The sequence below is a fragment of the Kryptolebias marmoratus genome, linkage group LG3 (genome assembly GCF_001649575.2).
Source record: "Kryptolebias marmoratus isolate JLee-2015 linkage group LG3, ASM164957v2, whole genome shotgun sequence".
In the NCBI taxonomy this organism is placed as follows: domain Eukaryota; kingdom Metazoa; phylum Chordata; class Actinopteri; order Cyprinodontiformes; family Rivulidae; genus Kryptolebias; species Kryptolebias marmoratus.
In genome coordinates, this window is record NC_051432.1 from 17,674,760 (window position 1) to 17,700,695 (window position 25,936).

At 40.9% G+C, this 25,936-nt stretch overlaps 1 protein-coding gene across 1 annotated transcript; it reads left to right on the forward strand.

Moving 5' to 3' along the window:
- ttyh3b (tweety family member 3b) lies at nt 1-25,228 on the forward strand. The gene is made up of 15 exons (XM_017429635.1): nt 1-47; nt 900-1,081; nt 8,264-8,460; nt 13,013-13,124; nt 13,211-13,431; nt 13,834-13,929; nt 14,075-14,147; nt 14,275-14,350; nt 15,094-15,149; nt 15,309-15,401; nt 16,367-16,459; nt 16,541-16,677; nt 18,803-18,976; nt 20,371-20,446; nt 21,838-25,228. The coding sequence occupies exons 2-15, from the start codon at nt 956-958 to the stop codon at nt 21,970-21,972; spliced, it is 1,665 nt and encodes a 554-aa protein (XP_017285124.1). The 5' UTR covers nt 1-47; nt 900-955; the 3' UTR covers nt 21,973-25,228.
- Nucleotides 25,229-25,936: the final 708 nt, after the last annotated feature.

Genomic DNA, 25,936 nt, shown 5'->3' on the forward strand with positions numbered 1-25,936 from the left:
CCCCCCCCCCCCCCCCGAGAGTCTGCGTCCGCTTTGGGCTTCGCGAGGTAGGTCACATCACGGTTCTCCGACACGGAGAACCATTTTTTTCTCTTCTTCTTCTTGCTGCGGTAGTTTAATGAACAAAGCAAGACGAAGCGAGCTAATCCGTGTTTTCCCAGATTTGTTAGTATTTATTTTATGTCTTTTTTTAATACTGTGACAATAAATAACCACCCGTCATTTTCACGCGAGGGCTCCCCGGGCTGAGCTGACCTACATGTGTCGGTACAGTAAATGCAGCACGATGGATCCGTTTCCACGTCCACATTGGTGACATTTACCCCACGAAGCCTGTGTTCTGCACCATGGGCGTGAAAGTGGGTGATGCCTGGTAGCTGACGGCCATGCAGAGGTTTCCTGTTTGCCCCCACAATATACTCCTAAAATAAAATAAAAGATAGCTTCACTGTCGTGCAGCACATTTTATTACCAATAAAGGTAATAAAACGTGCTGTATAGCAGCCAATGCATCTCTGTAGTCGAAGGTAATCATCCATTTCATTATCAGGTGAATGCTTTCAGTGTAATATGTCATACTGCAGGTATTTTACCATTTCAGCCTCATGCTGGCATCAATCCGATGGTGTGTTCGATCACTGCAGTTCTCCCCATTCCTGTAAATTAATTTAAATGGCTAAATCATCAATAAAGTCAACTGGAGAGGACCCTGAACAACTTGAAACAAGTTGTAACAGCGTCATTCCTACGTAATTCCCCTTCTTCGATCAAATATTCTGGATGCTGTTACCTTCACCTGTTCTTTTACACCAATAATAACATTTACATTAGCTCCCTGGCTCTGGTGGAGTAATTCTAGCTGTTTGTGATGTATTTATTGTTTTTTTTGTTTTTTTCAGTGTCCCTGTGAGGAGTCAGGTTTTTGAGTGACGTGACAGAGAGCAGCTGCGTCAGGATGGCGGCCGTGGTGAGCTACTCTCCTCCGTGGTGGGTGAACCTGCTCCACCGGTTGCCTCACTTCAACCTGGAGTTTCAGACAGTGAGCAGCGACTTCAGACCGGAGGACTCGGAGTACCAGAAGGTAAGAGGAGTTCGGAGCTCGATCACCCTCTTCATCATGGTGCGTCACATCGTTATCCTTCCTTCTGTCACCTGTGAAGTGTGTAACTTTCACGTCGGACGGGCCGAGCAGTTGCTGAGGCTGTCCTGTGTGGGTTCCTCCATGCGTCAGTCATTTCTGAGTGTAAGCGAGAGAAATAATCATCCCTGAATCAAGAGAGCACCTACTCCCACTCTGACAAGTGGAAAGACTAGTAATTTGTTCATGGAACAGTCCAGTAGGTTTGTATGTGACGTTAGGGCCACAAATTGTTGGATTAAAATCTGAGCAGAATATATGGATCCAGTATAAAGTCACGAGTCTCCGATGTATCACCTATTAGTAGTTTGTGGATTGCTGCTTGGACACCTTGAGTTTGTCATTCGTGACCCGTGCTGGCACAGTGAGCCACAATGAGGAATTGTTACATATTGAGTGTTTTTTAAAAAAAACTTAATCTCAAAAGCTTCAAATTGATACGTAGTTTGTTGAAATTTGGCGATTCATCACCTGGCAACAAGCTGGTTTTTGTTTACAAGAGTACTGGTTTGAAAACTTGATTTTTTTTTTTTTTTTGGTCTGAAGTGATTTCATCAGGAATTTTAGTCCTACATTTAAAAAAGGGACTCCAAAAGCTTCCCAATGAGGCCAAATGTTATATGAAGGGATTTCCCGGCACTGCAACAGTGCAGCCTGTTCTCATTCCGACTCATTTTACCAGAACGGGTCACGGTTGTTGCTACTATCATAAGTTATTGGAGCCTTGTTTAGTTTCAAGAAAATACCATCATCTTCTCACATTCATTCATTGGTAGCCACAGTCCTCAACTATCACTCATCGTGTCTCCACATTCAATAATCCAAATTTGTAAATATTAAAGTTCAGTTTAAATGAATCTCCAAATGCTTTATCCAGAAACTCTGCAGGATGATGGATCCTGCTTTGTATGTTCTCCAGAGTGTTTATACAGGGGTTTTCATCTTCCTCTCGTGAGTTGCAGAGGTGTGCAAGTCTTGCCGCTCGAGTTTTGAACACGTTTGACAAATTTATGCAACAAAGTTTCCCTCAAAATAATCACAGAGTTGTTGCGGGCGTCTCCGACCCATCTTAAGGTGGCCAGAGCTGTTTGTGTTGACACCCGAATGGGAGCGCTCATCTGACAGAAGACATGTCCAGGTCTAAAAACCACACAGATGATCGATAATAATTATTTAGAAAACTAGTCCAAGTTTGCCTGTCTTCATTTCAAACGTGGACTCCAGCAGATTAAATCATAAACTTCAAAAGTGGACTCCATGGTGGGTGTAAAGCCAGCTGAAGTGGGTATGCTACAGGCAGAGGTGGGCAGCAGAATAATGTGTATGGCCTAGAATGTGAATTTGTAAGCCATGCACACAACATTAAGCCATGATTTTCTGCATGGCTCTCTGGTTGCCTCCTTACAAACACTGCAGTGGAAAGAGCGCGTATATTTTGAGTCGCCAACTTGTCTCCAACTCTTGCAGGCCATCGAGATGCTACCTTTGGCCTCACTGGCTTGATCCCTCTTCAGCATTGTTGAAATTCAGAATTTAATAACATCAAGTGCAAAACAATTTGTGAAGGTTTTCCATTTAGCATTTAAACCTCAGTCTTGATCTTATCAGCTTTGTCATCACAAAGTTCACTCATTGAAGTAGATGCAGTGAATTTAGCTAAAAAGGCTGGAAATGTTTTTAGTTGTGGGATATAAACTTGTTTATTTCTTCTCTAAAGTTGCACATCTGACCACGACAGGCGGTGAGGGCTGACAGTTTTAGAGAAAATGCCAATTAGGGAAATTACAGCGTTTTTTTAACCTAATTACTGGCTTTATTTTTCAGTTCACAAAGTTATAGCATGGGTGAAAAATTAATTAGTGAGATAGGGTTGAAATAGTAAAGCTGTGTAGACCAAATTAGACTAAAAAAGACTATTGTCTTTTTAATAAACAATAGTCTTTAGGGTAGCAAAGTTGTACTTATTGCTTGAAAGTCCTAACAGAAACGTGGGAACCAAATGGTTTATTCAGTGTACTCAGAGTAAATACTAATGATCTTTTATCACAATATATAATTTTTTTTTAATATTCTCTCACCTAGTATAGCCATTACCACAGCAAAATACTATAAATATAATTTATTATGTCCTTATATCAATGTAAATGTTAGATTTGATGACCAAGGAGAATTTTTGTAAACTCATCTGATGCTTGGAGGACATTTTACCACACATTTCAGACATTTTATTGGATTTAAAAGGGAATGTGTTGTTGGAAAAGAAAAAAAAAGGGTGGCTAAAATTAAATACACATGAGATGTTTTTATAATTAATCATTCATTGAGTTGGCAGAGCTGCATTTGAGCCGTCTTAAATTGGGGCTCTGGCCCAGTTTTTCGCCCTTTTGTTAGACTCTTTAAACAAGGTGACTTCCAGGTCACATAAAACCGAGACGCGTCGTTTAGACCCCCTCCTCCCCCCATCTGTTTCGTGAGCTGCAGTCAGCCCTCAATGCAGTTTGCTGACATGTACTGTGGGAGAGAGAGGTAGAGGAGGAGGAGGAGGAGGGAGGGCACGCAAGTTCAAGAGCTGAGTGTGAGAAGGCTCCCACCGCCATGAGCGAAGGGAGGAGGAGGAGGATGGGAACTGGAGGGAGATATAGGGAGAGAGGAGGAGGAAAGAAGGAAAGATAAAAAGACTGATTGGAAGCTAGAGGAGAAAGAGAGGAGGCTCAATGAGCCACGGGAGGTGCTACTAAACTGCCAAGCAGCCACTTCCTGCGAGCTATTCAGCATTTAACTAAGGGCCTTTGTGCATGTGTGTGTCTGTGTGTGTGCCCACTGGAATTTTAAGGACCCGCCTTTTTAGACTAATTACATAGTGACATATTTCTGCAGATGAGGCCGTCTCTATGTCAGCGAGCCCCACGATCATGTCATTTGTGTGAGCAGTTGCCACATGTGGGACTGTGGATGTACAGATGCTACGTACAGTATGTTCACCTCCTGTGCCAGTGTGTCTTCTGCCCTTTGTGTTGTTTATCGAGGTGAGGGCACACAACTCCTTCGGGGAGAGGGGTGTGTGTGTGTGTGTGTGTGTGTGTGTGAGAGAGAGTGTATGAAGGGATTCGTTTCAGGGTGAAATTGTTCATTCTGGCTGGATGAGGTGGAGGGTGAGAAGAACAAGAAGGAGGAGGAATCGTTGTGGGGGAGGAATGGGAGCGTAGGAGGGGGGGGTCTGTAGTCTCTTGTGGAAGAATGCTCTCTTTCTTTCTTTCACTCTTTCACCGAGGCCCCGTCTTTAGATGGGCTCAGTATATCTGTCTCAAAGGCTTTCATGCATCCACTCATCCAGCTGAGAAACGCATAAACACACACAAACAAGGGCCTACACAGTGTCCTTCAGTGCACTTCACCACACCACGTTACACACACACACACACACAACAGAAAGAATCTGTGTAGTGTTTTCTTTCTCATCAGATTTGGCTCAGATTCAGTTTTGTTGAAAAAAAACAAAAAGATGCATAAAAACGTTTTCTCACTTTTTTTTTGTTCCCTAAAACAACTGTTTAACATTCATCCATGAGGGCAGCTGCCATCTGATGACTTTCACTTTACGGAGGATGCTGACAAGGGCTTTTTCAGAAAAAGTCTTTTTTTTTCATTTCTTCGAGTGCTGAAATTAGAGCTCTTATCCCGAGGCGCTCCGAGGCATTAGAATACAGTACGTGTGTCTGCATGTGCGTTCAGCTTTTTTGTTTTATGCCAGAATCGCAGAGTCAGCGACGAGCTACAGTTAAAACAGCTGCAGAACATTACAGGGGAATCATGTGACCCAAAATAACACATATTCCCAGCTGTGGAGAGTCAGTCAGTAATTATCATTTTGGATGGTCGGGCTTCAGTTTGCATAGTGGAAGAAATGATCTCAATGCAGTTTGAAAATGACAAAGAAAAGAGGTGAGTTTGTTTTATAGTGCAAGGAATAACAACTGACTGTCTGTTTTGTTTTTTCCGGGCCTTTGTTTGAACGATGAACGTGGCATGCTTGTTGCTCTTTGGCCCCTCAAAGGAGGTAAATATTAGCTGAATGCGCTCGAGGTCAGCCACGGCCTCAGGGAGAACGTTGAGGGTACAGACCACCGATAGTAACACACAGACAGAGGGAGCAACAAGGACAACTCACGGAAGTGGAAGTGATTGATCCTGTCAGCTCAAACACACAAACACACTTTCCTGGGTGAGCGCACTTACGCACACTTACATGGGCAGATTGAAAGTAGATCAGTGTGCCGTGGCGTTTAATGTTTTAGCCCCTCCTCCAGCCTGCAAGCTGATCTCCATGAGGATAGATGTACACACACGCACATTTAAATCTAAGTGCACACACTCATGTAGAGCCAAGCTCACCATGCTGATTAGAAGCTAATTGGGCTTCACTTAATCTGTTTTTACAGCCCTACGGTTAATCTAGAGAACATCAAATTCACTGGGAGCAGGGTGAGGTTACTGTAGAGAGCTCATGACCGAGGTTGTAAATCTAACACAATGCCTGTGGCAAAGATTACAAGAGTCCTGGTTTAGTTTTGGGTCAAACTCAACCACTAGACTTTGTCAAATAATGCCACAAAAACATTATTATGACATCAGCGTGACATCTTTGTCCACTTCTTTAAACCCTAAACTGTGATTTCAAAGGTACAAGAGACCCAGCAATGTATTAGCGGTGTGTGCCGTAAGACATCCCTTACAGTAAAAAACAGATGGTTTCACCTCTGAAAGCATGTTAAATTGACACGTGAAGCACATTTTTGTAAGGGTTTACCAAAGCACAAGTCCTCTAGCACTAATCCTACAGGTGATAACATAAAATATAATATCAGAGACTTGGAATCTGCAGTGAAGATCCTCTTCTGCCGTCCTCTGGTCATTTTGAACTTTAGTTTAGTTTCTCTGGAGAAAGTTACAACATTAAAAAGCTAAACTCCTCCACTGATGATTGCATTAGCAACTCATTTTGTTATGGCGTACATCTCATTTGCAGATTTTTGACAATCTTCTCAGCATTTTATGTCCAGAGTCGCCCTGTGTCCCCTCACATCCTGAGTTACACAATATCTGTTATGGTAGTTTGTGACTCCTAGTCTTGTATGTTTGGCTGTAGCGCTTCAGATTTTGATTAAAAGCCCTTTTTCTGCACTGAGTACACTTCTGTTATAATACAGGAAGTGTTGGACCATTAAGGCTGTTTTTCTCAATCAGTAAATTAGATTTTTGTATCATCAAAGACCCTAAACGTTTAGAATTACATACCAGCTAGTTATAACAAATAATGAAGAATAATTTTGTTGAGAATAAAGTGTTCATCTGAGTCATGCTAGTTGCGTGGCTGTAGTTAATGACAGTGTTGCAAGGCTGCGACTTCCTTCCATAATGCACCGTCTTAACATTTAGAGGAAATGTCAACAATTTTTAAACTTTTTTTTTTTAACACTTTTTTTTCTTCTTAATTAGCAGGTCATCATTTTGATTTGACCAGCAATAAAGCAAATGTTTCTAAAACCATGAGCTGTATTTTGTGTTTAGTGCTAATTAGTATATGTGACCCCTCAAAATCAGGAATTTTTTGATATTGAATTATTATTATTTTCAAATTCTGCATCTTAAAGACTTCAAAATGATACATGGTTTCTTGAAATTTGACGATGTATGACCTGGCTTGCAACGAGGCAGCGTTAGCTCAGGTGGTCTGTACCATGTTCTTGTAAACCTAAGGCTGCAGCTTCGAGCCCAGGTTGCGTCACGAAGGGCATCCGGTGTAGAACAATCGCCAAGTCTTTCATGTGAAGCTGACTCGATGCGGCGACTCCTGAAGAAAGGAGCAGATGAAAGAAAGCCAGCAACATGACCTGGCTGGCAACAGGATGGTTTTGTTTACAAGAGTGCTCGACTTTTATTAAGCTGGAGTGATGTCATCAGGAATTCCAGATCAATTTTGATACAAAACTCAGATATGGCAAAAAATCAATGTTTTTGCATATTTTGCACTGCAGCCTGTGTTCATTCTGATTCATTTTACAATTTTACAGGTCACAAATGCTAACAAACTGCTAAGTGACTTGGGCAGATGGTGAACATTGTAGACAAACACTTGTATGCTGTGAGCAGGAATCTTATGGATTCAATTTTATTTAACTGCAAAAACATTGAATCCATTAGTCTGAAATAAAAGTGACTCCTGGGAAGATGTAGAAGATGTGGCCAGATTGTGTTATTCTCCAGGGTTCTCAGAATTGAATTGTTGATGCTTTTAAATATTGCAGGATTCCTTTGTCTGCTGTAAGTAGTCGTGCAGGAGGAGATGTAATTTTTCTTTCAGTTTCTCAGCATGTTCTTGCAGCACAATGACAACCCCAGATGGGAAAAGAAATTCAACATGTCAGAGTGTTTGTAGGAATAATAATAAAAAAAGAGAGAGAGACTTCACCCATTCTAGACAAATTGCTGCAACAGCCCTGATGTCTGTCTTTACCCACTTCTCTCTTTTTGGTGCTCAGTTCAGACATTTTCTTCTTTCACATCTCGTTCCTCGTATCTCCTTTTGTTCCAAATTTACCCTGCCCCCCGCCCCACTCCTGTTACTGTCTACCATCACCACCCTTTTTAACACTTCAAAGCTTTTGGAGGCTGAGTGATCGGTGTGTTGGTCTCCAGTGCACACAGCTCCCAAACAGCAGCACTTCCACTCCCTCCATGGACGAGTGCCTGTTTGATGATGCACAAATACAGCACAATATAGCCTTAACCTACCATGGTAAACATCAAACACCCAATGAACCATCATGGTTGTATTTTTTTTTTGCCTCAGACGGCTGCACTTGGTTTTTATTAGCATCTGTCTGCTAAATCACAAGGTCTGTCTGTGTATCTGGTTTCTGCTCATATCAGCTAACTGGCTTCCTGTACTCTTTATCCACATCCTAAATGGTCCACTTCCCAGCGATAAAGACAAGACCTGAATGTAATTCACTTGTACGTTCACTGAGTCAGGCAAAAGCCTTTAATGGAAAAATGGAAAACACAAAGTGTGTCAAAAAATCAAAATGGTTTTATAATTTTTTTTCCCCCTTTTTTTCTTTCTAGTCTATTCTGCTCATTGGCTCTCTGGCTTTGGTGTGTTTGGGCCTGGACCTCGTCTTCCTCCTCATCTACTCCTTCTGGCTTTGCTGCCGAAGATGCAAACGTGACGAGTCCTCACACTCCCATACGCACTCCCAGCAGCCGAGCGCCGACTGCTGTTGCACTGCTTGGTGCGTCATCATCGCCACGCTCGTTTGCAGGTAAGAGGCTAAATGGGGAAAACTTGCTCTTGTTTTTTGACTCCTTTGTTTCGCTGTACAAACATGGCACAGGCTGTAGGATTTGTTATTCTTCAGTGACTAAGGCTCGATTCAGTTCATCCTTCTCCTGATTAGGGGTTTGCTCGCTGCCCTGTAGACGGGACTCTCTGACTTTCACCTAACAGTCTTTTAAATCTGTGCTCAGTGTTAATCTGAACTAGTTGGTCTAATTTACGCTGACACAGCGTGACCATAGCTGTTTCTGTGCTCTGCTGCACTTACAGGCCGGCTCTGTTTCTGTACAGCTTTTGTATATACAGGAAATGCCTGTAATTACTGACAGCTGACATTAAAATGATTTGTCATTTAGATTCTTGTATATTATTTGTCAGTAATTACGTCTCAGCACAGCAGAAAGAGTTTTAAGTGTGTTTAATTAGTGCTGGAGACTCACATTCATAAATACACAGACCACAGAGGAGAAAGAAAACTCTTTCCAGAACATCCAAGCTGCTGATACACGCAGACTTGAGTTATACAGTCTCTTTTATGAATTTGTCCTAGATTTATTATCGCCGACCACCAAGGGGCAAGAAGCAATAATATTTTTGTCTCTGTATGTATATAATAACAACTTATAAACCAGAGGACGAGTTTTCATCAATATCTCAGAAAGTAATCACCAGATGTACCTCTATTACTGATTAACGTTTGGAGTCACTTCAATACAAGGTGCCCACTACAGCTAATCAACATTAGCCATCACAAGAAATGCTATAACTCAATCAATTCTGCAGATATTGAGCTAAAATTTGGTGTGGTAGTAGCTGAGCATCATTCCCAATATATACTCCAAGCATACTTTAATTGTTGCCATCGTCTGTTAGCTAAATATCTCATGAACTACTGGATGGAGTTTTTAAAAACTGTAACAAGAGGATGTAAGAAGGAAGGATGAAACACTTTTCCATCACTTTGCTACAGTTTTAATCTCTCGTTAAAGGTACACCAGATCGATTACAACTCATTAACTTTTTGAGTCCAAGATGGTCGCCACAGCTAGTCAGCATTAGCCAACACAAAAAATGGTTAAAAGATATTGAGCTAGATTTGATGTGGTTGTAGTTGGGAGTTATCTTTAACGCATTTGCTGAGTGCTATTACATCTTGAGAAATGCATGAGATTTTGCAAGGTTTGACCCAAATGTAACTCGGCCCCTTCACAGCATAAAATGATTTTAGTTTAAATATTTAGCACGAAGGGCGACCGAAGATATGCATTCCTTCAAGGAATGCTAAGCCTTTAGTTTTAGTCAGTAAATACAACTCTTACAGATGTAAAATCTGACCAAGATTTGCAGCAGCTCAGAGGTTATCACTTAAAAACAACTGTGTATGCCTTTATAAATGCAAATTGTTCCATCTCACCATTTTTTCTAAAAGTCTGAAGTCTATGTGGGTTAATTGGAGGAGAGCCAGATGGTTACGCTCCACTGTTTGTGTTTGTCTGTCTCTCTCTGTGCGCACTATGAGCTTCTTCACCCAAGTGACCGAGCAGCAGGACAGAACGTATTTTCACCACAGATGCTGACCTGTGTGCTCGTCTGCACCAACACACACACGCAGGCCCGTTAACAGACACACAACGTATTCCTCTTAATCACTTTTCTACTTCTCTTCGACTCTCCCTCCTTCCCTTCCCACCTCTCCATCTCTTTCAGCACTCTGCCTTTATTTATTATTTCTCTCAGTTGGTCCTTCTTCCCAGCCCAGAAAGGTTGCCATGGAGACAGAAGCAGATTTGACACAGAGAGGAGAAATGAATTATACAGTCATGGGAAGCTGCCTGTGTGTCTGTGTGTGAGTGTGTGTGTGTCTGTGTGTGCGTCACTCCAAGCCAAAAGGAGGTTTTTTGTTGGTTTTTAATATTTTATGATTAGTAATACTATTCCTGCTGAATAGTTGAAATGGATCAGAGCCTTTTTTACATGATTTTTTATGTGCTCTTGTGCATGTGCATTCGATTCTTTGTCCACGGTTTAGCATGACGTCATGTTCTATTTCTGACTCGGTGCCAACAACATGTGGACTTCCTTTGTTTATGTGAAACATCTTAAACAGATGAAGCTGCGTCTCGTATCAGCCCATTACAGCTGAGCTGAGAGGACTGGACCCTCTTTAAAAAGCAGTCAACATATTGGATTAGCATTGATTTGTTTGAGCTTAATGTTAAACAGATCTTCACAAACAAATAAAATGAAATGAATAGATTCAAAGGCAACATTTTAAGGGGTGATTTTAAGTGGATTAGCCAAGATTGTACAACCTGGAGGAAAATTTATTTTACTCTTTTCTGACATTTGATTGGCAGAACTATCATTTTATTTATTTTTAAAAAAAGCTAGTCTCAGTCAGTACTTTCTGCAGTACCTAAATTCAAGTGAGCATCAGACAGATATGAAAACCAACAGCTGTTCTTTTAGGGAAGCTTTCTAGTCATGTTTACATAATTTAACACAAGATAGGATGTTTTTTTTTCCTCCTGTGGCTAAATAAACATGTCGCCCATTCATTCTTATTCATACACTGTCAAATAAACTACAGCTGAAGTTGTAATTCTTAGAAATTCTAACTTTGAGTTTGATTTTTCAATCAATATTGTAATTTATTTTATAGAAAAGATCTTAAATTGGTAATATTTAGATGACTAGTACCTGATGTTACTAACATTTTTTCTGTTGTATATCTAAATGCATATGGAATTTTTGAAATAGCCATTTGTTATTAAGTTACCAAATAAAGTCATTGGAGGTACCAAAACAAATTATTTTGTGCACATTTGTGAGCAATCATTAGGTGGTTCTCTTGTGTTCTAATGGTGATCATATTTTTGACAGTAGTCAATAATCTGTGGTGAGGTTGTACTTTTGTCTTTTGTTAAAATAAAAATCAGTTTGTCTGCACTGTAAAGTAAGATTATTTAGTTGACTGTGCCACTAATTGGACACACTTCTTTTATTCATGGAAATTAGTTTGGTTTGGGCTTGGAATACATTATGAACTCAGTTTTGACAGAAAGCAATGTTTGATGGACTCATTTAGGTGCAGCAAAGCATTTTTAGTTTATGATGTCAGTTTTTTTCAACTAAAATAGACCGATGCAAAGAATAAAATGCAGCTCTATCATTTTTTTCTCATGAGCTGTGATGTAGACTCTGCAGGCAGGTGTAAGTAAAACACTTTTATTCTTAAACAAAAAACAAAGGGTGCTTCAAAGCAGAATGTCTGAAGAAATAAATTTAAAAAAAATGTGAAACGGAGCGTGGTGACAAAGTAAAATCAGAGAGGTCATGATGACTAAGGAAGGAAAACAGGAAGAGCAATACACGTTTAATATATTTAGATGGAGTATCATGAAAATCAAAACAAAAGGAAAGTGCAAAACCAGAAGACCTTGCAATCCCTCAAAAGCATGTATGTCTCATTATGAAATGTGTCTGTTTTTGTGGATTTTTTCCCCCTTAAAGCTAAGCTGACTAGAATTGCTGTTGATTGCTTAATTTATGCATTCAACATCGGTCCTATATCCTAAGCTGTTTTAGCTAATAAAGCTAAAGGAGTATTAAACCAGCAAGACAAAATTCATGGAGAGAGAAAGGAACGGGACAGAAAATGCATTTTAGAGGGAAAAAAAACATCGAAAAATGATTTATTGTTTAAAGTGAGATGACGTGGAGGATGCACTGAGATGGTGGGAGGCGGGGATGGATGGAGAAAGAAACATGATGTGTACATTAACATACAAAGCACATCAAAGGATATGCCTCGTGTGTATTGTAAAGCTCCTACACACACACTCACACACACATGCATCGTAAAGACAGATGTGACAAGGGGCTATTAAAAATCTAATGAGCTAGAATGAATTGACTTAACAATGGCCATAAATCTCTCTCTACAAATCCTTTAGTGCCTGTAGACAGCAGCAGTACAGGGTGTACAGTACATGCACTCATACATAAAGCACACAAAGAGATGGTGGGGGGGGGGAGCAAAAGCTTTAAAAGTATAATAGGGAGGGGTGTGTCTGAGGAGGTGGTTAAAAGGATTAGATGAGACTAGACTGAATGGTAAGAATGATTTCTGTAGTGTTTACGGGGTTTCGTGTATTGTGAACTTAATTAGGGAGTTCTTGGATTTGGGAGAAAGGGCGTTTTTGCAAAGAACCCCAAATATTGTAGAATGTGCAAAGTGTGAATGTGAGCACAGCGCCGCAAAGAGATCACATTATTCGCAGTCTGGTGACCCAGTTATTGTGCAGACTTTGTGTGTGAATCATTCCTGGTAGCCCTGTGTTTGCCTGAGGCTTTTGGGTGACACCAAAGCACAAGAGACCTCAGTACTGCCTGTTGCTGGTTACCCGTTGAACTGCACCCAGCAGCTGAGTTGGTTTTGTTGTGTGTGTGTGTGCTGATTTAAGATGTGAATCCTAGAACAAAAGAAGAAAAGTGTTGGTACCTCACTTTGACACTTCCTGTTTTCTGTGCCCCAGCGCTGGCATTGCTGTAGGATTCTATGGAAACGGGGAATCGAGTGATGGAGCCAATCGACTGGCATACTCTCTCCGTCATGCCAATCACACTATATCCGGGGTGGAGAAACTGGTGAGCTGTCACTGGACTGCTTAACATATACACACACAAAAAAACACAATATAGACTACAGAGCATTTTTCTTTTTTTGTCTCCAGGTGTCAGACAACGCCCTAGCCTTAAACCAGACGGTGGAGGAAAACTTGGTCCAGTTAGAGACGACCTTCCAGGATCAGTCCGACTTTGTGGCCATTGTCCAAAAGCTGCAGGGACAACTAGATGAGCTGGTGAGGCTGATGGTCGACGTTCCCTTCTGGGCCAACACCGATATCTCCCTGGACGACTTGGCCCAAAAAACGGAGGCATTTGACTTTTACAGGTGAATAAAAAACAACTGTTTGAAAAAGTATTTAATGGACATTCTGAATATTTTGATATTTTACTCATGGATAATACATATCAGCATGTATTATTTATAATCTAAAGTTTGTTTTGAGTTCAAACCACTCCCCACATCCTGCATGAGCAAAAATATTACACACTTCTTGCTTTAAAAAATCTCTTAGATAATTCTTAAATAAAATGAGAGAGAAATCTAATTGTTACCATGGTAGATGGAAGTTGTTGTCTATATTTAATAATAATTATCAGCTTTACTCCTTGGACACTGCCTACTCCTGGTAGATGCATGTTTTTGTTTTGCCTCTGTGTTGAAATTCTTTTTATGCTATTTTACCCTGTATTTGTATGCAAAACTCCAAAATCATTTGTGTATTTGTAGGTGGTTGGGGTACCTCGGCCTGCTGTTATTTGATGTCCTCATTTGTCTTCTGGTGCTCTTCGGTCTCATACGAAACTCCAGAGGCACTCTGATTGGGTACGTGACGCCGCATCACACCTCAAAATCTGCTCCTATTGGACAGATGACATCCTATCTAAACGCTAAAACTGGATGGACTAAAACTGCTGTATGCATGTCATATGAGCGAGGTGAACCTTTGATTTGTTTTTCCGTCCTTCAGCGTGTGCCTGCTCGGGGTTTTGACTCTGATAATCAGTTGGGGTTCTCTGGGCCTGGAACTGGCTGTCGCTGCTGTAAGTGTAACCATGGCAACACTGCCGAGCTCTCTGGCTCTGCAGTGATGTAATCTCTACTCAGTGGTGGAGTGTGCGTGTGTGTGCTGACTGTAATTCGATGTCTTGTGTGCTCGTTCTCTTACAGTCTGCCAGTGATTTCTGTGATTCCCCGGATACCTACATCACCAGTGCAACCAAAGAAAATGCTGTCATCAACCAAGGTGCGCAAACAAAACAATGCAACACATTTTTTACTTGTATGAAGCAACCACAGTATACAGGAGATTTAACGATACATTTGGACAATTTTGTGCTTTTAATTTATTCTTGCATCTGATTGTTTCATATGCTTTTAGGTCTTCCACTTCTAAGTAATCATGTTATTTTTATAAACTATGAACATTATTGTTTAGTTTTGTGTGAAATTTGTCCATCCTGGCCCTTAAATGTGAACACTGTTGGTTGACAAATAAGTAAAGACATGTAGACTAGACACCAGTGACTCTGACAGTTAAATCTCCACCAACAGTCTTGCTTCTATTTTTAGAAATGAGTGTGTGCACTTATGTGTGTGCAAGTGTGCGTATATCCAGCGGGATTGTGTCTGATTGACACTCGGGTATCCAAGAGCGCTCGCCATCTCTCTCTGCTGCCTGCAATGCATCAGCAACTCCGTACTCCCAGCGTGCTTTTCCTCCTGCTCGTCTCACTGGCGCTGAAGAAAGAATTCTCTCGTTTTGTGTGTTTTACTCCACGATCCTGAATCGATTTGTTCTCCCCCCTTTACATTTCTCGTTCTCTCTCAGTCATTCCCTCTCCTTCTCTGCCAGGTTCATATTCCTCTTTTCACTCAGCCGATAAGTCCTGTTTTCTGTCTCCTTATGGCATAAAAAAAAAACCTGCAAATGCATCTTCCAAAGATCTCTGATATTATCTTGACGTGTATTTACTGATATATTGCCAGATATCCTGCAGTATTACCTGAGGTGCAACCCTGGACAAGTTAACCCCTTCCAGCAGGTAATTATGTTGTTCCGGATGGTTTTTATTGAACCTCACAAAAATGTCTTGCGGCAGGTCTTTCAGATCTTCTTTTAATAGGATTTGGAGGAAAACCACATTAAAACAAATGATAAATAATCTATGTTTGTAAGCTTCGTTTGCATCTTTGTTTTGTAGAGGCTGTCAGGGAGTCACAAAGCATTGGTGGAGATGCAGGATGATGTGGCAGAGCTACTGAGATCAGCAACACGTGATTACGCCAGTGCCAAGGTGTGTGAGTGTGTGTGTGTAATAATCTGTAATAGAACTGAGCAATGTCTCAATTATACTTAGTATATTACATCTTTTTCCATGCAAGGTTTATTAAATGACTATATCATAGCTACCAAGTACAAATGATCTGAACAGTGTTTACCAGTGTGGGTCAAGTTCATGGGTGGGCGACCCTGGTCCTCGAGGGCCACTATCCTCCATCTTTTACTTGTTTCTCTGCTCCAACACACCTGATTTGAATCAATGGGTGATTAACAGGCTTCTGCAGAACATGAAGAGGTGATTTAACTACTGAATCAGGTGTGTTGGAGCAGGGAAACAATCAAAACATGCAGAATAGTGGCCCTCGAGGACCAGGGTTGCCCACTTCTGGTCTAGTTCATGGAGAGTTTAATTTCTCTCTCACGTGCACCGTTTCGTTTTGTGTTGAGTTGTTTCATTAAAGTTCTTTAAAAACTAGGCTGCAGTAGTTAAACCAAACAGCTTTTGAGTGCAGCTGTCTGGTTTAAATTAAAGTTAGCTTCTTTTGGATTTTGCCTTTTTGGATGCATTTAAAAAAAATCTTAATCAATCATTGCAACGGAGCGTTTTATGAACGGGGCTGTTACGGCATAAAACAATTGCCAAATCCTTGGTGCGAATTCGCTCACTGTTGAGACTCCTGCAGAAAGGAGCGGCTGTAAAAAAAAAAAAAAAAAGGGTTACATTTATAGTCTTTTAGAGCAGATTATAAAATATTGTGAATCTTGATAAAGCTCCAAAATAATTAGATATTGATTAAAGGCCTTATTGTCCAGACCTTACGTGTACATTTTTAAAATTTTGTTTAGCAGATGAATGACTCTGAATCTGTTAACTTTTAAAATCTCCTCTCACACATTTATCTTGTGTGTTTACATGTTCATGAAGGATATCTGGTAACATTTGAGCGCACATGTTGAGCCGTTGTTTTGTGTGTGCAGGAGAGTCTCGAGCAAATCCAGTCTACACTGAATTCTACTGAGGTCGGCCTTCACCAGCTGACTGCTCTAGTTGACTGTCGCAGCCTGCACATGGTGAGTCACTTTGTGTGTTGTTTATTAGGAGATTTATCATTGAAATTCCAGCCTGATGTCTCTCCTCTGCTCTCTTGGAAGGACTACATCCAAGCATTGACCGGGCTGTGTTACGACGGGGTGGAGGGTCTCATCTACCTGGTTCTCTTCTCCTTTGTCACCGCTCTGATGTTCTCCTCGATCGTGTGCAGCGTGCCACATACTTGGCCAAGGAAGAGGTAGCACACATGCGCATCCACAATTATTCCCGTGCGCGTTTTCCCTTGCACAGTGTGGCTCAGCTCAATTGCAAAACATAAGGCCTGTGTTTACAGCGTGAGTCTGGGTTTATAAACTGAGAGGACAAACTCTTACATGGTTGGAATAGTGCTTTACTCAGAGCTGGTAACAAACCAATCTGCAGACACTCTGGGAAGTTTGCTGTTCTGTTTCCGTCAGTAACACACAATGTCCAATGCAGCGGATCCCACCCACATTGAGGGGATTCTGTCTACTTTGGAAAGCTAAGCAGAGTAATGTTGAGTTGAGTCAAAAGATGCAATGGAAAATCCATATACTGGCCACAATACCCTTTTAAACACCTAAATTCATGCCTTTAGTTAACCTGTTCACTAATGACTGACATATTACTAGCTCTGACTTCCTATTGACTAACTGAATCCAAAGAATGGATTTAAAAACAGCAGAAAGACCCATAATGAATCTGCCTGGTGCCCATGCATGTCATTGGTTTACGTGTATTTGCTTCCCAGATTGTTGTATCTCCTCGTACGTCTTCCCGCCTGTCTTTGCATCTCTGCAGTTTTCTCTTGTTTATTTTACTGCCTTTAGCACTGCCAGTCTGGCTGATGGTTTGTTTCTGTGTTTGTACACATCTCTGATTTTCTTTTCTCCTTTGTGGACTCGAAGCACCAGCGTTGTGTTGGACAAAATGTCACCACACATTTTTTTATTTTTTTATTTATTTTTTTAAATTCTGTGCCCCACTTCCTCCTTCTGTTCCTTCCCTGCCTTCTCTTTCCCTGTCCTGATTTGGAAATGCTTTGGGCTTCAGCAAATGATGGTGGATAATGAGAAAACTGAATGGTCAGATAATCAGTCCATTATGACAACCAAATAACTCAGTAATAAAATCATTACACGCCTTGATGAGTCTACGTGAAGTGATAGATTTTACTCTGGTGAAATATTAGAATAATACAACACAGGTGCCCCTGTGGGGTTTGGATCACAGGCGAAACAAGCGTATGGCCCAGCAGGTATTAAACAGCAAATTATTCTGTCTCTGAATTCAACATGAATAACCACTCACTGGGTTGGATTTTTATTAAGGAGACTCTGCTGCTGCAGCACTTGTACTGTACACCTAAGCTTACTTTTCACTGAAAGAGCAAAACATCTCCCTCTGGTGGTAGGACAGAGTAGAAACATCTCTTCCTCTTTATTGCCTCTGTAAACACAAACCGAGGCTAAAAAAATGTAAAAATATAGTTTCAACTTTTTTACCTTTTAAAAAACATTTCCACTCACTGTGGTTCACAGCTGATATTGAAGAATAAGTGTTTTGATCATTTTTGTCAATTCACAGTACCGTGGGTACATTTCGTGAACGACGTCACAGTTTGGAGTCCAGTCAGTGCCTTTCTGTAGCCAGAGATCCAACTTCCAAATCAGCACCAATCTTTTTTTTTTAATGCCATTCTGTTACGTTGCTGGCCGTTTTACATTTTTGACCATTTTATGTCAGAAAATGGTTTGCTCAGTTCAGCCATATTTTATTTTCCCTTTTTTGCCTGATTTTTTATTTTTATTTTTTGCTTTAATTTTCATAGAGCACAAGCTGCACAAATTATATGGATAAGAAGCCTTAATAAAGTTTGATTCTGTTAGGGCATTTCGTCAGTAAATAAACAGGAGCCAAACCTCTGTGTTATTGGAGGATAACTGCATGAAGCAAATTACTGCATGATTCCTTCTATTAAAGTTACTTTAAGGATAATAAAAAGTGTTTTCTTACAGTTTGATCTTATTAAGCAACACATAGAGATAAAGTGAGCTTCCTGTGTCCAGTCTGGACTCCTTTGTATTTGTAGTTGGATGTGTTTTGTAGGTGAATGCTGCCAATGACCCGTTTCTTCGTCTTCAGCTCCTTTGAGGCTTGAGTCATGGCTTCACACAGTCTTTTGTATCTGGGGAACTCCTTCCCTCTCCTAACCTCCTCTTCAACCACTTGTTTACACTCTGTTGTCTCTCTCGGATCTCCCTCCCCTCTACCTTTTTTTTTTCCCCCCCTCTTATCCATCATGCCCTCTCATGCCCTGCTCTTAACCTGACCAATCAAAGGACGGATGAGGAGGACGGAGAAGATGAGTCGGGTGCCTCGCGCGGCGGTGTGCACGATAACCTGTACCGCGTTCACATGCCCAGTCTCTACAGCTGTGGCTCCAGCTACGGTAGCGAAGCTAGCCTGCCCGCTACAGCCCACACTGTCAGCAATGCCCCCGTCACTGAATACATGTGAGTTAGCACCCACCGCTGGCTAGAGGCTGGCAGAATCACTGTGCCACAGGTAGCTAATGCTTTCCCCTGTGACCCAGACTAGAGGCATATTTTTATTCACTTATTATGATATAATAGTATAAGAATAGTTGATACTGATAAAAGTAGCTGATTCCTGTTTTAGCCTCCCTTCCCATTTAGTCTCACAATATTTCCATTAAGTTTTTAAGAGCACCAAATACATGTTTTTACTTACAGAATAAGTTATAATTTCACCTGGCATGCAACATGTTGTTGCCATGGGACTGAATTGCTTGCTCAAAGTACAAAAAAAAGAACAGAATTAAATAATCACAGAAGTCTCAGCTGTTGTTACTCTTTAAAATAATCTTTCTTGTTAGTTACAAAGCTTTAAATCACAAACTAGGCAGTACGCGAGTGCTAAAGTCTGTATAATTAGGATTTTTCTTTAGAACCATACCAAATGACATTCAGATTTAAGGTGATTATAAAAGGTGGCTGAATGTTTGATAAAAGAGATGATATATCCACAGCACACCACAGTGTTATATATATATATATATATATATATATATATATATATAGTTCTGATTTATACCAGAGCAATATAAATACTTGAATAAATTTACGTCTTTTATCCTGAATACTTTACCCAGTACCATTTCTTTTAAGAAAATCTGTTCAGATGCTCTTGAATTGGGTTTTCCTGTAATGTTAATTATACGTTTTAGGTGAAAGAATCTGAGCAGTGATGCGCATTGATGTTTTCTGTTTAAACAAAGCTGAGGAAATGGATTTGGCTCAACAATTTTGAACCAATTTTGAAATTTTTAAGTATTGTTTTTCATATTAAGAGTCGGAGATTCTCTCATTTGTTCAGTTTCTCCCCGCGTTAATTAAACAGTCCATCTGTTCCTTTTGTTTGATAAACAACATCAGCCTGAGTTTCTAACATTGAGCACAGGAAGAAAATAATCTTTGAAAAATAAAAAAGTAAATGGTTCCTTTTTGGCTTCTATTTAACTTGAGCCTGCAATACATTTTTTAGGCTTCTTACTTAATATTCATTTGTTTTTAGTTCCAATGTTGTCCAAAAAATGACCAACACATTTTAATTACTACATGTGCCCAAAGCCAGTTTCCTGTAGCTCCTCACACATACTCTATTGAATCCTGATAGGATTAAAAATGTTTCTTTTTACGATGTTTAGAAAGAACACATTGTTGTTAGGCTATCAAGCTCAAGTCCCCCTTTAACTATAACTCTAGTATTGAGGTTTATTTATCTAAGGGCATTTGTTAGTCGTAATGAGCAGATCGAACATCAGCAGCAGGTCAGGAGCTCAGTGGCAGGGTGACCACATGCAGTAACCTCTTATTTTACAATGCAGGAGCCAGAACGCAAACTTTCAGAACCCTCGGTGTGAGAACACCCCTCTGATTGGCAGGGAGTCCCCTCCACCCTCTGTAAGTGCACACTTTTTAGATCACACTCTCCCTCCTGCTGTCTTCCAATGCCCACAGCACAGCTGGGCAAAATTTCAACCCACAGAGATTATGTTGCCTTACTTTACTTCTAACGATGGTGTGAGTTATTTCCCATCTGATCTCTGATGTCTCATGACATGCCGTGTGTGGACATTGGAAGGTAGTCCTCTTTCCCTACACCACTGCAAGTGTCATTTGTGCTCAAACTAGACCGTGACCATGGATCGCCCTCACAAAGGTCATTTTGGCAGCCTGGGATAACGTGAAGCTTGAAAAGCATCCTGTTGTTGGTCGGATTTGCACTTGCACCAAAAGAGGGAGCTTACTGTTTGGATATGTTCATAATTTGTCATATGAAGCACAAAGTTAGCCTCTATTTCTGATGTAGAGTGTTTGGTTGGTTGCAATATGGCTGTCAGTGTTATGTGAGAAGAATGTGCAGCCCACATGCCTTTTTTTTAAAAAAAAAAACACTTTTTATTAAATCAAAGAAATGACTGTTGTGTTTCTGACTCCATACTGCTGGGCCTGTAGTTGTGAAAGTTATCCATCAGCAAATATCAGCTGTACAAATTGTGCACCACGATGCTGTGGACTGACAACTATTTAACAAATCTATCATTAGGACTTTTCAGCATCCTTTTAAATATGTTCTTTGCTCCGTGCCACCTGACTGAAACGCTGCGGTCGAGCTCACCAAACGAACCCGAGCCCAAACCTCTAAAGGTCCTGCCTTCCCTCCCTCCTGTTCCCACACTGTGTCTATGTGTGCATCTTCTGGTCGAGGTGTATGTGTCCGCTGTTTCTGTGCCTCGTCACCTTTCACCACTAAACAGCCACAGTAGCACTTATTTCCTGCCTCCACTGCTACCACAAAAGAAAAGGGGGAAAAAAAAACCCAGCTCCAGTTCATCACATGTAGACAGGAGGCTGTTGACCGGGCCGCCTTCAGTGCAGAGCTGATCTTCTGTCTTCTACAGGGATGTGGAAACCACAAACCTTCCACTGTAAATACCGAGACCACTAACTCATACCAGGCTAACCTACTACATCAGAAAATAGAGCACTAACGAAAAACAAATCACATCTGCCGATTTAATAACATCATGTAGATCTAATCAGACCTAATCAATAATGAATGACTGTTGGAATAAAACCCTGGCTGTCCAAATGACTGATCACATGATCTATCTATCTGTCTGTCTGTTTATCTGTTTATCTTATCTTGTATGAAAGTCTTAATCGTTTTCCATGCTGGTTTTCTTGTCTTCTTTGTGTCCCTTCTTCCTATTTCTGTCTCCTCCTCCTCACTACTCATGTTTTCCTCTCTTGTGCTCCCTCTTCTTCTACGCTTCTTTCTCTCTGTTTAGTACACCTCCAGTATGAGAGCCAAGTACCTGGCCACCAACCGACCGGACCAGAATCGCCGCTCTGTTCCCAACGACCAGCTGGATCCTGCCAGCCGGCCTCACCCCGCTGCCCGACCACAGTCCTCGGTCCACTAGAGGCCGCTTCAATTCGGCACTGCCTCGGTCCTGTTCTCACAGCCAAAAGCCAGACCCAAGTCAACGCTCGCGCCAGAGCTCAACTAAGTGCATTTAGGAGCCCACTTCGTGAAAGCCCGATGAATTTCACCAACATTTCTTCAGAAACAACACAGCAAGTCGGAACTCATCAACGCAAATGACTGCACTTTGAAAATCAACTCTCGACTTCTCACCTACTGTTACCGTAAAAGAAAAAAAAGCATCCTTTGAGGGTCACTGTTTCTACTTCTCGTCTTTGAAAACCTTCACTCCGCTGCTCATTCCACTACCACTGTGATGGATCAGCTCATGTACCCACAATGCACAGCAACAGGAGCGCCTCCACACAGTTTCTTCTTCTATTTGTCAGATATTTCCTTCGCTGGGATTTATACTCTGACTGTCCGGTCCTTCACGCCACTCAGACCACACACACACACACACACACACACATACCTGCTGTACAGAGCTGTAAATAGTCAACATGTGCTTTATTCTGATTACATAAAAATAGACTGTTGAATCCTTACTGGTTATGTGATGTGCTGCGTGTTTAATATAAAAAATTCCTCTGCGTTTCTCCTGTACGAACACACAGACACAAGCTGGCGGACAAACTAACTGAACACTCCTGCTTACAAATAATAAACCAGTGAATCAGAAAGCCATGTTTAGATAGGAACTGAACTGTGTTACCACATTCACATTCCCACTGAGACTTGAATTGTGAGATAAAAAAAAGACGAAGAAAAAAAAGAGTGTGTCCACGTCTCTTTTCGTACTTGTTTACGTGCACATACAGTACACACATTTTTGAATATGAGCCAGGAATCGAGTTGTGAAACAACCGCTTGTATCTGGAAAACGGAGTCAGGAGACCACGGCATTAGAAGGCTCCACATGTGCCAAAAAAACTGGAAAATAAAACGAAGGATGCCTGATTCTGTCTTCATCTCCCACTGCCTCCAGGTGACTGGGAACAAACGCTCAGACGGAGTATTTTCCCTGTGACTGTCAGTGATGAGGGGAACAGGAAAGACACTTGAAAAGGGAAGCAACGGACACATCATTTGTGACTCAACATTTGTAAGGTGCTATGTCAATGTGTCAAGGCCTCAAAGAGGTCAAGACTGAGAGGGAAAGAAACATTACTGGTATTTTGCTTTTTTTTTTTTTTTTTTAATTTTAGGAACGTGATAAGGAACAGAGAACGCAGCAAAAATAGATCAAATTTCCTTCTCTCCTGAAAGGAAACGGTGTCTTGAAACGTGAAAAAACAATGTTACTTAAAAGTCACAAGAACATTGGGTGGTGTTTGTTTTTTTTTTTTTTTTTTTAAAGTGGTGATAAGATCTTTTCAAGCGTTTTATTTTGGAAAGGTTATGAACAAATAATATCTTACCTGTTGTAGATATCTCCCCGATAGGTTTCAGTTTGGAGAAACAGGATTATTATCACCCGACTGATGAGCCGAAGGCTGATCGAAGCCGAGACAAAAGTGGATCGCTGCTGTCTTAAAACGACTCCAATCTCAAACATTTCAGAGTTCATGAAAATATTACTTTATAAACTTTAAACCTACAATTGGTTTTGCATTCCATGATTATCCTTATGATAGTTCCGCAGGAAGTGCCCCAGGCTGCGCTGGAAGAGCTACGGCTATCTGCTGCTGCTAGCTGCACATAGGCATAGATTCCATGTAACCATGTAATGCAAAATGGACAATCGTGTTAAGGTTTATGAAACAAACTTCAAATAAATCGCTATGAAATTTTTCAGATTAGATAAACTTTTTCATCAATCCGGTCAGAAATGAACCATATTTGTCCAAACTGAGGTTCCTTGCAGCTCTCTGTAACAAGTAAGGTAATAAGTGTTTATAACCTTTCCACAGAACCCCACTTTAAAGACGGGAACTGTCACTTTAAGTTGATATTTAGGATATGATACTGTGACCAATTGTAGTATTCAGTCCCTTACGCCATATGGTCGTGTCTTCTCTTTAAGCTTTTGTTTTGCTAACTGGTTTCCATTTTAAAAGTTGTTTTGTTTTCTTTCTTTCTTATTTTTAACCACTCGAGCACAAATTCTGTTCAGGACGACTTCATGAGATGGAGAATTACAAACTCACTGCCTGGGACACTGCCAGTGCTTTTCCTCCTGCTCTAAAAACTCTGTGTACAGTGTATAAATACTAGTAGTAGTGAAACCGTGCGTGTGCGTGTGTGTGTGCGACCTCTCTGCAGCGTGATTGGCTCTTATCTATCTCAGTGTAACTCTGTGAGAGTACCAGTTGATCAGTGTGTCCGACCGGCTGCCTATTTAACCCGAGTCACGTCTACATCGCCGCTGCACACACAAAGTAACGCACACCCGTATGCACTCACGCATTCGAGCGTCATTTAAAATCGCTCCTTCCATAGTTTTGTCCCGCATCCGTTCACGTTTCGAGCTGCAGTAACAAACACGCTGTCCTCACAGTGTAGACGAGGAGGTCTTATTTTGAGCTGAGCGAACAGCTCGGCCCGTAACTAATATTGTGCGATGAGTCGATGACCACTTCTCGTGCCAGCGAGACAATCCTACACGCGTGATTCTGTCGCGGTATCGATACGATGCTACCTACGGTCGGGTACTTTACAGTGTTTTCTTGCACCATTGATGCAGACATTGTTAGGATCTGTGGGACAAGTCACTGATTAGTGGCCTTTCATAATGTTTTTAAGCTCTTAAAACACTTCATACCCCAACATCTTTTTTTTATGTTTTTCTCACTTGTAAAAAAAACAAACAAAAAAAGCAGATTTTAAAGTTAAAATAATAGCTAGCTGTTTTGTAGGAGATTAAAGGCAAGAACAGCATTTTCTTCTCATATTAATGGTGAATGACTCTCTGTCTTGCAATGTTTTAATAATAAGACTATTCCAGTGTAGTTCGTACACACGACTTGAAGGTGTATTTGAAGTTCTGTGACGAGTACTTTTGAAAAAAAAAAAAACAACAGAAACAAAAGTTGGTTGTCTCTGTGTATATGAGTGTGTGTGTGTGCCACTTACCAGGACTTCAAACACACCTGTGTCCAGATGTGACAAACAAACAATGTTTTCTATTGCTGTTTTTATTTTCTGATGGTTTTAACTGATATTAACTATATACATGTCAAAACTGTGGTAATGATATTCAGCCTGGAATAAATGTTTAAAAAAATGGAATTAAAACAATTTTAACATACTGACCAGGACTGTTTCTTTCCTTTTTTTCTCCTCTTTGTGATGGTTTTGTTTTCTTTTGTTTTTTAAAGCTGTTGAGATGGAGAATTTGGAAATTATACCTCTTTTTGCCAGCATGGATCACGTATTGTTTGTTGATAATGTTTCCACAGAACCCTGCTTCAAAAAGTGTGAACAATCTTAGTTTGAAACAGTTTAATTCTGAGCGGACTGATAAGCTGACAGTGAAGTCCAGGATTTATATCGTTTCAGCAGAACATTTCATGGAAACAAGATTAATGGTGACTGACGCAGCTGATGAGTTAGTGTGAAGATATCAAGCATCCAAGCAGTGGGGCGGGTACTTACAAGGTTTCATTTGGTGTATTTACACTTACTACCAGCAGGTGTCACTGTCCGTGAAGCAATCTAAAAACTGTTGGAGATTAATTTAACAGTATCCACACATCCTGGCATGTCTGGAGTCCTGTCCAGAGGCCATTACAGACACAGAAACATGCACACACACACACACACACACACATACATCTTCAACAGGACTTTGCTTCAACTCTACATTCAGCCCAACATCGACCCGATCCTTAAACATTACCAGTTCATGCCACGCCGGCCCTCAAACGTGAGCAGACCTCAGCGCACACCTTGGTCCGAGCCCTTCCCAGAAGGTCAGACATATTAGGACCGGTCCCCATAAAGGACAGCTGGTCCCAGTA